The sequence below is a fragment of the Mustelus asterias genome, chromosome 4 (assembly GCF_964213995.1).
Source record: "Mustelus asterias chromosome 4, sMusAst1.hap1.1, whole genome shotgun sequence".
In the NCBI taxonomy this organism is placed as follows: domain Eukaryota; kingdom Metazoa; phylum Chordata; class Chondrichthyes; order Carcharhiniformes; family Triakidae; genus Mustelus; species Mustelus asterias.
The window spans coordinates 138,377,472-138,395,359 of record NC_135804.1 but is presented as its reverse complement, the minus strand read 5'-3'; the positions used below and the strand labels follow the sequence as shown (position 1 = coordinate 138,395,359).

At 43.5% G+C, this 17,888-nt stretch overlaps 1 protein-coding gene across 1 annotated transcript; it reads left to right on the top strand.

Annotated features, from left to right (window-relative positions):
* Nucleotides 1-1,212: 1,212 nt before the first annotated feature.
* On the top strand, nt 1,213-17,633 carry vma21 (vacuolar ATPase assembly factor VMA21). The gene is made up of 3 exons (XM_078211791.1): nt 1,213-1,319; nt 9,685-9,794; nt 15,695-17,633. The coding sequence occupies exons 1-3, from the start codon at nt 1,264-1,266 to the stop codon at nt 15,835-15,837; spliced, it is 309 nt and encodes a 102-aa protein (XP_078067917.1). The 5' UTR covers nt 1,213-1,263; the 3' UTR covers nt 15,838-17,633.
* The last annotated feature ends 255 nt before the right edge of the window (nt 17,634-17,888 follow it).

Here is a 17,888-nt window from a genome sequence, read left to right as displayed (position 1 = left end):
ACAAAAGGGTGTTTAGTCTGGAGTCTTCCTTTGAACAGTGAAGGCTGAGGGGGGAACTTTCAAAGCGCACAAGATTATGAGGGACATGGATAGGTTAGTTAGGAAGAAACGTTCTCCTTAGTAGAGGGGTCAATAACCAGGGGCATTGTTTTAAGGTAGGGGGCAGGAGATTTAAAGGAACTTTGAGAAAAAAACATTTTCACCCAGAGGGTGGTGGGAATCTGGAACTCTGCCTGAAAGGGTAGTAGAAGCGGGAACTCTCATAACATTTAAGAAGTATTTAGATGAGCACTTGAAACACCATAGCATACACGACTATGGACCCAGTGCTGGAAAATGGAATAAGAATGGATAGGTGCTTGATGCGTGGTACAGACACAATGGGATGAAGGGTTTCTTTCTGTGATATAATTCTCTGAGGAACCAGGAGCAGGTTAGCTCCTTGATCCTGCTCCACCATTCAACTGGATCATAGTTGATCTTCTACCTCCAATGACTCCAAAGGTGTGCAGGTCAGGTTGATTGGCCGCATTGCAGAGCAGGAGCCAGACCAAGCTGTGATCCATCAGGGAAGGATGCTTTCTATGGTGTATCTGTAAAAGTTGGAGAGCGTCGTAGCGGACATGCCAGGTGTGGGTGTTTAATGACAATCCAATGCTTTTATGGTGATAGTAAGATTTGTAGAATAGAATAGAATAGAATCCCGACAGTGCAGAAGGAGGCCATTCGGCCCATCGAGTCTGCACCGACCACAATCCCACCCAGGCCCTACCCCCACATATTTACCCGCCAATCCCTCTAACCTACACATCCCAGGACTCTAAAGGGCAATTTTTAACCTGGCCAATCAACCTAACCCGCACATCTTTGGACTGTGGGAGGAAACCGGAGCACCCGGAGAAAACCCACGCAGACACGAGGAGAATGTGCAAACTCCACACAGACAGTGACCCGAGCCGGGAATCGAACCTGGGGCCCTGGAGCTGTGAAGCAGCAGTGCTAACCACTGTGCTACCGTGCCGCCCTATTCTTTATAAAGTTTATTTTTTTATTAGTGTCACAAGAATGCTTATATTAACACTGCAATGAAGTTAGTGTGATTTGTTGAGTAGAAATTGTCCAGGAGCTGAGCCCCGGATCGAACCCACCACACCGAAGGAAGTGGCGGTGGACGGGGCTCGGCGCAGCCCCGGGATCGGAAGTGACATCACAGCGTCGACTCAGCTGACTCCCGGAGGGGGACGGAAGTGCGTCAGCGGGAGAATGGAGCGCTCGGACAAGGCAGTGTTGAACGCGGCTCCGGTCGCCGACTTTAGGGGGTGAGTGCGGCGGCAGCGTGAGCGCGGGGCTCCCGGGGCCTTGCGCCTGGAGCCGCCTCTGCATGGAGAGACAATAAAAATAAAACAATTCGGACTTTAAACCCTTTAAAGGTGTGGTGCGTCGGCATTACCGCCTGCATGCGCGCTGGGTCTCCGTCCAGTGGGTCCGGGCTGCCTCCAGGGCTCCGCACACAAGTTCCGGCTCACTTCCACATGACCTTGTGCAGCTCCCTCTGTCCTCCCTCTGGGTTCTCTCTGCCTTTTCATCCCACTTGCAGTTTCTGCAACGCAACCTTGTGAGGCACAGTTCTCCCTGTGCCTGTGTGGGTTTCCTCCCACGGTTTGAAAGATGTGCTGATTAGGTGCATTGGCCATGCTAAATTCTCCCTCAGTGTAACCCGAACAGGCGCTGGCGTGTGGCGACTGGGGGATTTTCACAGTAGCTTCATTGCAGCGTTAGTGTGAGCCTACTTGTGTCACTAATAAATAAACTTAAACCTAATTACTTGTGGCACTAACAAGACTGTATAAATTGCAATGGGATCACATTGGGGAGAATGTTGGTTGAATGAAGATTGAATTGTTGGTGGAAAAGGGCACAAGCTTTATTTCAAATCAAGTGAACGTGTCTCAGTTGAAGCCTTATAATGAGCGGAAGTAAAACTTTAAGAGAGAGCGGCAGGTCCTGGTTTGTTTCCTTAACATGTGACTTGTGGGATGACTGGACCAAATTGTTCCTCTTTTTTTCACCTTCAATTGTCACAATAATTTACAGGAGTTCTGAGTAACAAATCCTGGCCAAAACGAACAGCTCTTTTGTACCATAGAGTCTCTACAGTGCATTGGGCCTGCGTTGATGACAATTCCACCCAGGCCCTATCCCTGTAACCCCATGTATTTACCCTGCTAATCCCCCTGCCACCAAGAGGCAATTTATCATGGCCAATCAACCTACCCTGCACATCTTTGGAGCGTTGGAGGAAACCGGAACACCTGGGGGAAACCCACGCTGACACGGGGAGAACATGCAAACTCCACACTGACAGTCACCCGAGGCTGGAATTGAACCCGGATCCGTGGCGCTGAGAGGCAGCAATGTACCACCATGTCCTGAAGTAGATCATTATGCAAACAAAAGTGGTGGGCTTTCAAATTCTGGGAATCTTCTTGAACAAATTTAAATTGCAAAAATAGTCTTGTATGAATGTTTTATCGTAGAAACAGCCCATTCACGCTGTTAATCCTACACCCAAGTTTCTCTGCTGTTCAGTCTAATCCCACTCCTTGTTTCCAATAGTCTTTTAATTTTTTTAAATATTCTCTTTAATTTTTTTCTGATTGTTTCCAACTCCTGCTATTTGGTGACTGTTTCCACTGTCAGTTATTGTCCGTCCCAATCCTGAAAGTTTCTAACCAGTCGCTGTTTAAAATTCTGTGCTCTAGGAAAGAAAATCTCACTGAAGTCGCTCCTCATAACCCCTTCAAACGTTCTGGTAAATGTGTGCTGCACAGTTTCAGTTACTCCATCCATCCCACAATATGCCGATGTGCAAAACCAGGGGTTTGCTTTGTCTGTTTTTGCGAGGTGAAACCTATTTGCACTATCACCTTTAACTGGTGTCGGGACCCTTTGGTTATTCCATGTAAAGTTATGCTACTTAAGATGAAAATATGTTATCATTTACTGACTGCTGGGCAGCATGGTAGCACAGTGGTTAGCATTGCTGCCTCACAGCACCAGGGACATGGGCTCGATTCCCGACTTGGGTCACTGTCTGTGCGGAGTCTGCACCTTCTCCCCGCGTCTGCGTGGGTTTCCTCCGGGTGCTCCGGTTTCCTCCCACAGCCTGAAATACATGCTGGTTAGGTGCATTGGCCATGCTAAATTCTCCCTTAGTGTACCCGAACAGGCGCCGGAGTATGACAACTAGGGGATTTTCACAGTAACTTCATTGCGGTGTTAATGTAAGCCTACTTGTGACACTAATAAATAAACTTTTAATGGGGAAGTGCTCTATGCTGATAAGTTGGGAATGAGCCACCCCCTAACATCTCCCGTGTACAAAGGTTTAATCAGTGTGGTTGACTCGTAAATATCCTCTGAAACAACTGAGTAAGCCATGCAGTTTGAGAGCAGTTGGGCACGGGCAATCAATGCTGGCCCAGGAATTTGGAGCAGAAGTAGGCAAATTCAGCCTAATCTGCCATTCAATCAGATCATGGCTGATCTCTCCCTGGTCTCAAATCCACCTCCCCACCTGTTCCCCATATTCCTTTGTCCCTTTTTTCATTAGAAATATATTTATCTCCCTCTTGAAGCCATTCGATGATTCAGACTCACCGCTCTATGGAGCAGCGAATTCCACAAATTCACCACCGCCTGTGAGAAGTAGTTCCTCCTCATCTCATTTTTAAATCTATCGCGCCTCAATCTATACCTGTGACTTCTCATTCGAGATTGCCCCGTAAGGGGAAACATTTGGTCTACATTTACCTTATCAGTCCCTTTTACAATTTTATATACCACGATCAGATCCCCTCTCTTCCTTCTAAACTCCAGTGAGTATAAGGCCGAACTGTTTAGTTTCTCCTCGCACATCAACCCTTTCATCCCCGGAATCAATCTGGTGAAACGCCTCTGACCTGCCTCTGACGCCACCACATAAGCAGACCAAAACTGGACACAATACTCCAGATGTGGTCTCACGAACACCCTATACAATTGCAACAACAACGAGGCCAACATCTCCTGAATAGAATAAGTAAAAAAAAAGTCTTAAGTGAGGTGAGTTCAGCCACCTAAAGCTGTTACAACCCAGAAAACTGTCTTTGTGTGACACAGAATACTCCTTATCAACTGAAAAAAAATTGCAAACAAAGTAATTAAACATTTAGCTTTTTAAACAATTAAACAATAGCTTTTTTGTGGCTATTGTTTGAAATAGCTGTGCATATGAATATTACATATCAAAACAGAAGTAGGCCATTCAACCCCTTGAGCCTGCTGCATCAATCGATAAGATCACAGCTGATCTGTTTGTGTTTCAAGTTACACATTTCCATCTACCCCGATAACCTTTGATTCCCTTGCTAACAGAAATCTATCCACTTCTGCATTAAAAATGTTCAGTGATCCTCCTCCACCGCCTTCTGAGGCAGAGAGTTCCAAAGGCACACAATCCTCCGAGGGGGGAAAAAGAAATCTTCTCTCCTATCCTTAAAAGGGCAACCCCTCATTTTAAAACTGTGCCCCTGAGTCCTGGACTCACCCACAAGAGGAAACATCCTTTCCACATCCACCTTGTGAAGACCATTCACAATCTTATATACTTCAATCAAGCCACCCCTCTTCTGAATTCTAGTGGAGACCCTCTTAAGATAGCCTCCTCATTCCAGATATCAATCTAATAAACTTCTTAACTGTCTGCAGCACATTTACAGCCTTCCTTAAGTAAGGAGACCAAACCTACACACGGTATTTGTGGTTTCACCCAATGCTCTCCAAAACTGAAACATAATGTCATTACTTTTATGGTCAAATCCTCGTGCAGCAAAGGATAGCATTCCAATGGCCGCCTTGATTACATACTGTAGCTTCATACTAGACCTTTTTGACTCCTGCACAAGAGCACCTAGATCCCTCTACACCTTGGAATTCTGCAGTCATTCTCCATTTAAGTAATACTCTGCTTTTTTATCCTGCCAAAATGAACAATTTCACATCTATCAGATTTTTGCCCCCTCAGTGAATCTATAAAAATCCATCTGCAAACTCCTTATGTCTTCACAAGATACTTTCCTACCTATCTTTGTATCATCTGCAAATTTAGCTACCATGCCTTCACTCTCCTCATCAACGCAAATTGTAAAAATTGTGCAGTACAATGAGGCATGATTTCTCAAAGATGTGATCTATTTATGCTGCCCTATTTTTAAATTTATTTTTGGGAAATGCCTGCCAGATAACATTTGTTGCCCTGACAAAGTGGTGGTTAGTTAATCTTCCCCTTGAACCACTGTAGGAAGTGATGTGCCAAAATTCCACACTTGACCCGGTGGCTATGGAACCAGCATATATGTCCAAGTCAGTATGGTGTGTGACCTGGAAGGGAAGATAGTTAATTGTTGCTACGAGATTACCATCATACCTCTTAATGCTATCTGGTACAATAAGAAGTCTCACAACACCAGGTTAAAGTCCAACAGGTTTATTTGGAATCACGAGCTTTCGGAGTGCTGCTCCTTCTTCATATATATATCTACCTGCATTCACCTGATGAAGGAGCAGCACTCCGAAAGCTCGTGATTCCAAATAAACGTGTTGGACTTTAACCTGGTGTTGTGAGACTCCTTACCGTGCCCACACCAGACCAACGCCGGCATCTCCACATCATTGCTATCTGATAGTAAGCCATTCAGTTATAAAAGTTGTGAAATAGGTAAGAAATAATAAAGAAAGTAAATTCACCTTCAGTGGCAAAACTTTAAATGGAGTAAACCACTATGAAATTCAGCCATAAAACTTCATTTCAGTTCTAATCTGTTATTGTGAAAGGCTAGGTAAAGAAAGGCCACTGCTTTAACTGACAAATTTAATTTTTCAGTGGAGTGTAACATTAGATTTGCTCATTTAAGCTGAGTATTATGTAGCACGGAAGTTTACATCATATGAAATAGTCTCTGCGTTTAAAAATAATCTACTCAAATATTGCAGAGTTCAGTGTGGCAAAGCACATACTGCCCTAACAACACTGTTAAGAAACTTCAAATTCTTCTTATCATTCATTGTGGTAGTTTTAAACTGGTCCTTCATCACTCTCTACCCAATGAGAATTGTCCCCATTCACGATCAAAATTTTAAATGTAATTTTATTTTGAAAACTTGTTACATTTTAAATTGAATGTCTCTGTTTAGTGGGAGAAAGTTTACTGCACCGAACAAGGCCACTTGGCCCATCGTATCTGTGCCAGTTGAAAAACAAGCCACCCAGCCTAATCCCACTTCCAACATTTGGCCCTGCAGGTTATGGCACTTGAGGTGCATGTCCACCCACCTTTTAAATGTGTTGTGAGTTTCTGTCTCTTCTACACTTTCAGACAGTGAATTCCAGACCCCCACAACCCTCTAGCTGATCAGGCTTTTACTCATCTTCCCTCTAATCTTCCCACCAATCAGTTTAATATATGCCGGCTAATCACTGACTCCTCTGCTCATATGTTCTTCCCATCCAGCATATCCAGGCACCTCACATGTCAATCAAATCCTCCCTCGGCCTCCTCTGGAGAAAACTCCAGCCTATCGAATCTTCCCTCAAAGCTGCAATTTTCCAGTCCTGACAACATCCTCATAAATTTCCTTTGTACCCCTTCTCATACAATAGTCCCAGAATCATAGAATCCTAAGGTGCAGAAGGAGGCCATTTCATAGAAATCATAGAAAACCTACAGTACAGAAAGAGGCCATTCGGCCCATTGAGTCTGCACCAACCACAATCCCACCCAGGCCCTACCCCCATATCCCTACATATTTTACCCGCTAATCCCTCTAATCTACGCATCCCAGGACACTAAGGGGCAATTTTAGCAGGGCCAATCAACCTAACCCGCACATCTTTTGGACTGTGGGAGGAAACCGGAGCACCTGGAGGAAACCCACGCAGACACGAGGAGAATGTGCAAACTCCACACAGACAGTGACCCAAGCCGGGAATCGAACCCAGGTCGCTGGAGCTGTGAAGCAGCAGTGCTAACCACTGTGCTACCGTACCACCCATTGAGTCTGCACCGACCACAATCCCACCTAGGCCCTATCCCCATAACCCCATACATTTACCCTGTCTAGTCCCTCTGACACTAGGGGGCAATTTAGCATGGCCAATTCACCTAACCCGCACATCTTTCGACTGGGGGAGGAAACCGGAGCACCCGGAGGAAACCCACACAGACACGGGGAGAACATGCAAACTCCACACACACACTGGCCCGAGGCTGGAATTGAACCTGGGTCCCTGGCGCTATGAGGCAGCAGTGCTAACCACTGTGCTGCCCCTTGTGCCACCGTGCCGTCCCTCAACTATCTCAAGTCTAACCTCATAACTTGTCTTCTCTCCCATTATACTTTGAGTTTGTATCGTGTGCCCTTCATTATTTTTAATGGCTCTGTGGTAACTCTCACTTTTAAGGACGTTTCTGTTCCTATATACAGCCTTCAGCCTCTTTCCCCTCAAACCACATTGCTTCATAACTTTGTCAGCTAGTTTGCTAACCTGCCTGTGATCCTGAGGTCTCACTAATTTGATCTTGAATTACAAATTCTTAATCTTTTTCACAAGCAGATATTGCACAAACTGTGCTTTGGTTACTGGCTTTTCACTTACTAATTTATGGAATAGTGGGACCCTGCAATGACCCCCCCTCCCTCTTTCCCAACCCCTCCAGCACAATCTTTAACTGAAGATAATTAAATGATTGTGCTCAGAGACTTTCTTCATCTTGGATGTATGCCATCATGACCCAGTGACTTATCCAGGTTGAATTCTAACACTTGTTAAAAGCCAATTCATGCACATTTATCGCTAACCAGCACTATTCCACACCTTCATCTAGTACACCTGGAACTATATCGCCGCTCCCTCACTGTCGCTGGGTCAGAATCCTGGAACTCCCTCCCTAACAGCACCGTGGGTGTGCCTGCACCACGTCGAATAGAGTCCCTAAAGTGCAGAAGGAGGCCATTCGGCCCATCAAGTCCGCACCAACCACAATCCCACCTATTCCCGAAATCCCACACATTTATCCTGCTAATCTCCCTGACACTGGGGGCAATTTAGCATGGCCAATCAACCTAACACACACATCCTTGGACTATGGGAGGAAACCAGAGCACCCAGAGGAAACCCATGGAGACACAGAGAGAAAGTGCAAACTCCACATAGACAGTGACCCGGGGCCGGAATTGAACATGGGACCCTGGCGCTGAGAGGCAGCAGTGCTAGCCACTGTGCCGCTGAAGAAGTTCAAAACAGCAGCTCGCCACCACCTTCTCAAGGGCAGTTAAAGAGCTGAGCAACAAATGTTGGCCTGGCCAGCGACGCCCACATTGTGTAAATGGAAAAAAAAACTCCTAGCTTCTCACTGATCCGTTAAACAATCTTAATGTCCCTGTTACAGATGGAGTATAACGTTGGCAAATGCGAGGTTATTCACTTTGGAAGAAATAATAGCAAATTGGATCATTATTTAAATAGAAAAAAATTACAACATGCTACTGTGCAAAGGGACCTGGGGGTCCTTGTGTATGAGTCGCAAAAACTCAGTCTGCAAGTACAACAGGTGATCAAGAAGGCAAATGGGATGTTGGCATTTATCGCGAGGGGGATAGAATATAAAAGCAGAGAATTCTTGCTGCATCTGTACAGGGCATTGGTGAGGCCGCAGCTGGAATACTGTGTGCAGTTTTGGTCCCCTTACTTGCGAAAGGATATATTGGCCTTGGAGGGAGTGCAGAGAAGGTTCACCAGGTTGATACCAGAGATGAGGGGTGTAGATTATGAGGAGAGATTGAGCAGATTAGGTTTGTAGTTGTTGGAGTTTAGAAGGCTGAGGGGTGATCTTATAGAGGCATATAAGATAATGAAGGGGCTGGATAGGGTAGAAGTGGAGAGATTCTTTCCACTTAGAAAGGAAACCAGAACTAGAGGGCACAGCCTCAAAATAAAGGGGGGTCAGTTTAGGACAGAGTTGAGGAGGAACTTCTTCTCTCAGAGGGTGGTGAATCTCTGGAATTCTCTGCCCACTGAAGTGGTGGAGGCTACCTCGTTGAATATGTTTAAGTCACGGATAGATGGATTTCTGATCGGTAGGGGAATTAAGGGTTATGGGGATCAGGCGGGTAAGTGGAACTGATTCACTTCAGATCAGCCATGATCTTATTGAATGGCGGGGCAGGCTCGAGGGGCTACATGGCCTACTCCTATTTCTTATGTTTCTTATGTTCTTATTACGTCTCTCCTCCACAAGTTAATTTGCCCCTTCATTTCACGAAAAGAAAGTCTTACGTTTATGTCATGCTTTTCCGCAAGCATGAACATCTGAAGTACATTTTAAAGTTTAGTCACTGCTTTAATGTAGTGAGAAGTTGTAATGCTCATAACAACCAGGAATGTGGTCTTTTCAGAATATGAAGGTGAAAAACTGTTTTTGCTTGCATTGGCGCCTTTAGGTCTATCCAGTCAAGTCCTGGGCCTTTCCGGCCATGTCTGGATATAGCCAGTTGAAATGTTGCTAAAGTGTGGCTTGTTTTATATAGACTTGTTTACATTCATCACTTTGAGGTTCTGTTAACATTGTTTTTGATCATTTTCAGAAATGATGGATCGTTGTTAGCCGTGCTGAAGACGCTTCTGTTTTTCACATTCCTAATGATCACTTTACCAATTGGGTTGTATTTCGGGACAAAGTCTTATGTATTTGAAGGTAATTCCATCTTAATATAATGACTTATTTTTGCTGTAAAAGATTTGTTCCTTTCAATTGATTCGGAGATGATTGGCTTGTGAAACAAAAGCTGGAGATTGCATCCCAGTCTCTGTCCCTGAACTGTTGGTTGTAAGCAATGGTTAATGGTACCAGGAAGGTTGTGCTGCTTTTATCTATTGCTGTCAAAGCAAAGGAATGCTGCCAAGCTATCACCTGAAGAGATTCTATAAGCAGGAGTCAGGGTGCAGTATGTTTTTCTGTGTCGCTGTGAATTTGCATGTACGATAGTAACATACTAATTGTGGGAGATTGGTTATAAATTTCCCTAAATGTGTTTTTGAATGGAATTTGAAATTTGGGTGGTGGGGAGATGTTGGGTAGAGATGCATTTATATAACGAACCCTTTTACCTGATTCATGTTAGCAGTGTGGCAATACATTTGGGGAAGTAAAAGGAAAGATCAGCTGCCTAGATCCTAAACTCCTGAATTATTTCCTTAAACCTCCCCATGCCCCTCTCCTCCTTTAACTAATGAGCAATTTTAAGGAGTGTCTTAAAGATTATGTTGGAATCCAAAGGTAACTCCTGCTTTCTCCTTAACTCAAATTGTCACTTTAAACCACCCTCCCATTCTTCCTCCACTCTCACCTTGAATTACAAGTACAGGGAGCTCATTTTGTCACAGAGATCGAGACCATCCTTTCAGATGCTTCCTTCACTTTCCCTCGCCAACCAGGCCATATTTCCCCTTAATGTTTTCTTTCCACCTACTGAATGTATGTCTCTGAGTCCTCAAGAATCTATCTTTGGCCCCAAATATTTCTCACCTGTGTGCCGCATCATGCAGAAACACACAGCGTCAGATTCCACACATACGCTCTCAGCACCCAGCTCTATCTCCCCACCCCTCCTCTTCTCCATTGTCTTTGATTTGTCATACTGCTTGTCTTGACATCCCATGTTGGGTCAGTAGAACTTTCCTCCAGCTAAATATTGTGCAGACCAAAGCTTTTGTCTTTGGTCTCTGCTGCAAATTCCCCGTTTCCATTCCTCACTCTGATAACTGGCTGGGTTGAGCCAGGCCATTCATAACCTTGGTGTTTGGCCCCTGGAATGATATTCCAACCACATATGTGTTCCATGACCAACACTGCACAATTTCACCTGCAACTACAGCTTGCCTCAGCTCATCTGCTGTAACTCAAACCCATGCCTTTGTTACCCATAGACTTGACTATTCTAATCATCCTGATCTGGCCTCTTGTCTTCCATGCTACGTAAGTTTGTGCTCATCCAAAACTCTGCTGTCCTTATCCCCATTCTTGTTTCCGGATCACTCCATGTTCCTGCCCTACTTGTAACATCTAGAATCTCCCTAATTGCCTTCGAGATTTCTCTGCTCCTCCAATTCTGACATCTGGCAGATCCAGAATTTTAATGGAACCACAATTGGCGACAATGCTGTCAGCTACCTTGGTCTGAAGCTCTGGAATTCCCTTCGTAAATCTGTCCATTTTAAGATGCTCGCCATGTCTGCATGGGTTTCCTCTGGGTGCTCTGGTTTCCTCCCACATTCTGAAATATGTGCTGGTTAGGTGCATTGACCGTGCTAAATTCTCCCTCAGTGTACCCGAACAGGCGCCAGAGCGTAGGTTTTCCTCCAGGTGCTCCAGTTTCCTCCCACAGTCCGAAAAACGTGCTGTTTAGGTGCATTGGCCATGCTAAATTCTCCCTCAGTGAACCCAAACAGATGCAACTAGGAGATTTTCACAGTAACTTCATTGCAGTGTTAATGTAAGCCTACTTGTAACTCTAATAAATAAACCTTAAAAGGCTACCACTTTGACCAACAGTTTGGACATCTGACCCGTTATCTCTTTCTGTGATCCAGTATCAACATTCTTGTTGATAACGCTGATGCTCAATGTCTTGGGATGTTTTGCTTTATTAATGGAACTATATAAATGCCAATTGTTAAAACCATTTTGATTATGATCTCACCACATGGACTGCAGCGGTTCAAGGTGGCGGCTCACCAACACCTTCTCGAGCCATCGGGATGGGCAATAAATGCTGGCCTAGCCAGTGATGCCCATCACATGAATAAATAAAGTTATTAGTCACCTGTTGGTTCACTGAAAACCCTATGAAGTGCCTTGAAATGTTTTGTTATGTTAAAGACACTATAAACAGAAGTTGTTGCAGTGGATTCAACCTTTCCATTTGCCTAAAGGCCATTTTTATTCTATTTAATTCCTTAAGCCATTCTAGTCTGCTAAGTTACAGCCATTCTTAGATCGAGAGCTTAATCTATGAATAATTGAGACTAAATCAATTTAAATGTATCTAATGTATAAAAGTCCCTTTATGCTGCCTGCAGGTCCCTGATCTGGTTGGTTTTGTAGATTTTTGGCTGATTTTCTATAATGCATAGGGAGAATCTAATGCTACTCAAATGGTAGCTTTACCGCAATGATTTTTAGGTATCCAAATACATGAATAAGCTTTAAATATAAAGACCTATTCCTGCCATGTTGCCATTTATTGGTCACTTTTCTTTCACCATCACTAAATCCCCCACTGTCAACATCCTTGGGTTACCATTGATCAGAAGCTCAACTGGACTCACCGCATAAACACAGTGGCTACAAGAGCAGGTCAGGAATACTGTGGCAAGTGACTGACCTCCTGACTCCCCAAAGCCTATTCACCATCTGCAAGGCACAAGCCAGGAGTGTGATGGAATACTCCCCACTTGCCTGGGTGGGTGCAGCTCCAACAACACTCGAGGTGCTTGACACCATCCAGGGCAAAGCAGCCCACTTGATTGGCACCACACCTACAAACATTCAATCCCTCCACCATTGATGCTCAGTAGCAGCAGTGTGTACTATCTACAAGATGCACTGCAGCAATTCACCACAAATCCTTAGACAGCACCTTCCAAACACTTGACAACTTCCATCTAGAAGGACATGGGCAGCAGATACATGGGAACACCACCATCTGCAAGTTTCCCGCTAAGCCACTCACCATCCTGACTTGGAAACATATTGCCGTTCCTTCACAGTCGCTGGGTCAGAATCCTGGAATTCCCTCCCTCACGGCATTGTGGGTCAACCCACAGCACATGGACCTCAGCGACTCAAGAAGGCAGCTCACCACCACCTTCTCAAGGACAACTAGGGATTAGCAATAAGTGCTGGCCTAGCCAGCGACACCCATGTCCCGCAAATGAGTAAAATAAACTGCATTTTAGTTCTACTGTGTTTAGATTTCGTTTGCTATTTTTGAGTTTAAATTCACCTTTCCCTGGGTGAAGAAGGGTAAAATCCTCCTCTATTGCTGTGCCTAACTTGGATAATGACAAAATTGTTTGGCTGTGATACCCTGAGGTCAAATAACCTGCTGACTGGCTGTCAATGATTAAACAGTTGGATATTCTGCAATCTGCTTAATGCCTTTAGGAACTGTTTGATCAAAAACCAATGCCTTTTGAGGTGGGGAGGGGGAAGGAAGAAAATGTACAAAGAATCTTTACCATCTGTCATTTTCTTTGTACGTTTACATCGATGGGAGAAGCGAGATGGCTCCCCTATTCAATCTGGTTATAGCCACTCGGTGAGTCAAATGGAGTAACTGGGTTGCGGCCAGTGATTTACCACCCATTTAGCTTAGTGTACGTGGGAATCTGGAACAATGCTCACGACAAGATGAAGTTTAATTATTACAATTAATTTTGCCCAACAAGCAGGAAACTGCTTATTTAATACAATTACAGATGGTACAATTTGCAAATATTTTCTGAATGCAATAAAGGGCTGCTAACGAATTGAGATTGCAACAAAGTGATTATTTTTTCATACTCAGTAAACTTGTTAATCTGTGTGACTGTGTCTCAGAGGGGCGACTGGAGAAGAATTAGCAGGGGTGCCAGAACTCGGACCTGATCTCCCGTGTTATTGTAAAGCTGCCGTTTCTGCATCCACATCCCCAATTATCCAGCATCATTACAAAGGGTTTGCATAATAACAAAGCTATAGATAATACTGTTTGTGTCTTTGGACTATTTTGCCACCTGCAGTTCTATACTTCCTAAATGGAAATTTAAGTCCAGAATTAACTTACATTGCTAGAATAGTTCCGGTTTGCAGCATTCCCTGCTATTTCTACACCACTTTCATTACCTCAATGCAAACAGATGAACCAACCCACCTGTGCTTTATGCAACTAAGACACAAAAACTTAGGTCTTGCTTTCTGTGCTAATTCTCATTCTGAGGCATGCTCCAGGGAGCAGAAATGCCAAACTGCGACCTGGAAACTCGTAACGTTTCATCATTTGAAATCCTACAATTTGTTTACCGTTTTAACATGCATCCTAGATTTTTTTTATAACTTGTATGCACAAGTGCTTTGTACTTTGTGACAGCAAACATTTTGGACTGTAGGCTCTCCATGTAAAACTACATGATTAAGGCAGCTTGGTGGCACAGTGGTTAGCACTGCTACCTCACAACGTCAGGGACCCGGGTCCAATTCCGGCCACAGGTCACTTTCTGTGTTGAGTTTGCACGTTCCCCCCGTGTCAGCTGGTGCTGCGGTTTCCTCCCCCAGCCCAAAGATGTTCAGGTTAGGTTGATTGGCCATGCTAAATTGGCCCTTAGTGTCAGGGGGTTAGCAGGGTAAATACGTGGGATAATGGGGATAGGGACTGGGTGGGATTGTTGTCGGTGCAGGCTCAGTGGGCCAAATGGCCTCCTCCTGCACCAGTAACAGATTCCTGAGAGATTGATGAACAGTAAAGATAGTAATTTATACAGCACTCTGGGATGAAAGGTGTTAAATAACCAAAGCAGTACTTTTGGGTGTGTAGTCACTTGTCGGCAAACACAGAAGCTAATTTGCACATGATAGATGACCAGCTTGTCTATTTCAGTGACGTTAAGTGATGATTAAAGTGGACCATGACACTATGAGGATTATTCTTCTCAATGATGCCCTGGCAATTTTTGCATCATGTGAGAAGGCAGGCATGACTTCTGCTTAACTTCTGATCTGAAAGATAGTATTTATGATAGTGCAACGTTTAAAGTTTTTTAAAAAAGTTTTTAAAGTTTATTTATTAGTGTCACGAGTAAGCTTACATTAACACAGCAATGAAGTAACTGTGAAAATTCCCTAGTCGCCACACTCCAGCACCTGTTCGCGTACACTGAGGGAGAATTTAGCATGACCAGTGCACCTAATCAGCATGTCTTTCAGACTGTGGGAGGAGACTAGAGCACCCGGAGGAAACCCACGCAGACACTGGGAGAATGTGCAGACTCCGCACAGACAATGACCCAAGCCGGGAATTGAACTCTGGTTCTTGGTGCTATGAGGCAGCAGTGCTAACCACTGTGCCACCATTTCCTCAGTGTTGCATTGCAGTGTCCATCTGAATTATATTCAAGTGTCTGGAGTGAGGCTTGAACCCATGACTTTGACTTGGGTGAGAGATTTACCTATTGAGCTATGGCTAACTTGATAATATTGGGGAAAATGTATTGAATGATTCACAGAATGCACTCCCTTGCAAGAGAAGTTTCAAATGTTGGGAAATGTTCCCGGGTTGGCAGAGTCTACAGTTAAAATAAACTGTCCACTGAGGCTACCGCTGTTTACCACATCATGTAACTGGATTTTCTAAAAATAATGATTAAAAAATCAGGCCAGAATTATTTTTTTAACCCCTATCTCCTGCTTTCTGATATGGACTCATTATTTTTCTTGTAGGCTTTTGCTTCACTGTCCCCACGCTAAAAGAAAACAATGTTTAGGTTAAAACATAGCACTCTTGCTGTATTATTTCTGTGTAAGTCCTTTAATTTTACCTGTCTTTTTTTCCTTCTCAGGTACACTTGGGATGTCAAACAAAGACAGCTACTTCTATGCTGCCATTGTGGCTGTGGTGGCTGTTCATATTGTGTTGGCCTTGTTTGTCTATGTGGCGTGGAATGAAGGTTCAAGGCAGTGGCGCGATGGCAAGCAGGATTAAATGCAGCTTTGCTCGAGTGGGATCGGGCTGCTGCCATTCAAACTTCAATCCTGGGGGGGGGGTTGGAGCTGGAATGAGGAGACAGAAGGTTGGTTGAAAGGCAGATCATGAAACCCATAAGAGATTCTTTTCGGATCGGAAACGTTGGTGCAATGTGAAGAAAAATGAAAGTTGCAGTATGGTCGAAACCACCTGCGAATGAAAGACTATACACATGCACTTTAAATGTACACTTTACACTTATTAACAATGTAACACTTGCGGCTTGAAATATGGCTCATCAAACTTTAGAATATAAATGTGTATATTTGTACACATTTACATGCTGCTGTAAACTAACCTGTTTAAAGTAGCAATCAGGAATTCTCAGAATTCTAGTTTATGAAGAGCCTAGATTCAGAAAATCAATCATCTTGCCGCAATATATATAGATATGAAAGTGTTCATTTGTATTATAATATTCTGTGCAGGTGTCTTATTGTGTCTGGGTCTATCATTGCAGTGTAAGTTATGTTCTTAACTATGGATTCTGGTGAAGTGATCAATATTGTTACCTGAAAATCTGCAGATCACACTTTATTTTGCATATTTTTAATGAGGATTTTATGTGTAAAGGTTGCTGTGAAAAACTGCTTAATGTTCAGTCATCTTACTTGCATCTGAAATTGTTTTGGAATTGTAAGATTCCTCTTCCCAACATTTCCGTCTTTATTCTAATCTCAGGTGTCTGGTACAATGTTAAACGCTTTTAGAAGAATCAGCATTTTGGAATGAGCTCCTTCCCTAAGGAATGTAATGTATCATGTTTGTTTTTCTGGCTCCTCTAGACTGTACGGTCTCTCAGAATGGTTCAACCAAGACTACATTGTATAAGGAAAGTTAAGGATATGCAATATTGTGTTGGAAATCCATCATTTGGTCATGTCTCTATTCAAAGACAAGAAATTGCTGTTGGTTAAATGTGACACCAGTATTACCAGCCAAAAACCTATATTGCACCGTTGAAACTTCTTTAAAGTCAGTAACTAAAATATTGTTGGGACTATAGGTCCAATAATATTTTACTTCAAATTCGCCCAGTGCAATCGGCCAGACATTTTCCCCTTTAAAAGATTGTGTTTGCTTTAACATGGATGAATTGAATTCATGTTGAGCATTTTTAATGATTGTTCTGATGTGACACTTTCAGTCGAAATGAGCAAAACCTGAAACATTGAAGCACATATTTCAATATAGCACTGAAGATGTAAAGTTAAAATGGACAATGCTTTGAACCCGACCTCTGTATGGATTGACCCATACTGCCATTTAAAAATTGTCCCTTTTGAATAAGAGGGTATCAGAGAAATTCTGAGCTGATCTAGTAAGAGGTAGCCCATCGTATGGTTTTTTGCAAACACTTGCTGAATTTCCCACCCCTATAGAGGTAGATTGTTTAATCGTTATGTAACTAATGTAATTGGAGCTTTATTGTAATTTGGGAAATGCTGATCAGAGGGTGCCAGCAACAAAATGACCGTACAAACTAATAATTATGTAATATCCTTAACATTGAACTTGTTTTCTGTCAAGTTGAAAAATGCATTGTAAGCTGCCTTTTGTTCAATGTAAGTAATGTTACAAATAATCTACTTGTAATGTGATGAAATTATTTGGAATTTGTACTGTCCTTCTGAAATTCTAGAGTATACTTTGATATTGTAGAATTGGATCGAGACTCTGCTGGTTTATTTCAACATGATTTCTGGTTGTTGGCTTACTGCAGTTTATAAACTATAAAGGAAAAACTTACTCAATACTTTATCACGATCAACAGACTTTTCTGGATTGTAATTTCTGTTTGGTAAGCAAGTGTAACAACTTCTATGCACAAACTTCCATAGGCAATTAGGGAAGGGGCAGTATGGTGGCACAGTGGTTAGCACTGCTGCCTCACAGCTCTGGGACCTGGGTTCGATTCCCGGCTTGAGTCACTGTCTGTGTGGAGTTTTCACTTTCTCCCCGTGCCTGCGTGGGTTTCCTCCGGGTGCTCCAGTTTTCTCCCACAGTCC

Bases quoted from the DNA above. Each gene is read 5' to 3' on its own strand.
- vma21 (XM_078211791.1), top strand. From the start codon at position 1,264: ATGGAGCGCTCGGACAAGGCAGTGTTGAACGCGGCTCCGGTCGCCGAC. The intron at 1,320-9,684 runs GTGAGTGCGGCG...GATCATTTTCAG, and splicing joins CCGGTCGCCGACTTTAGGGG to AAATGATGGATCGTTGTTAG. The intron at 9,795-15,694 runs GTAATTCCATCT...TTTCCTTCTCAG, and splicing joins AAAGTCTTATGTATTTGAAG to GTACACTTGGGATGTCAAAC.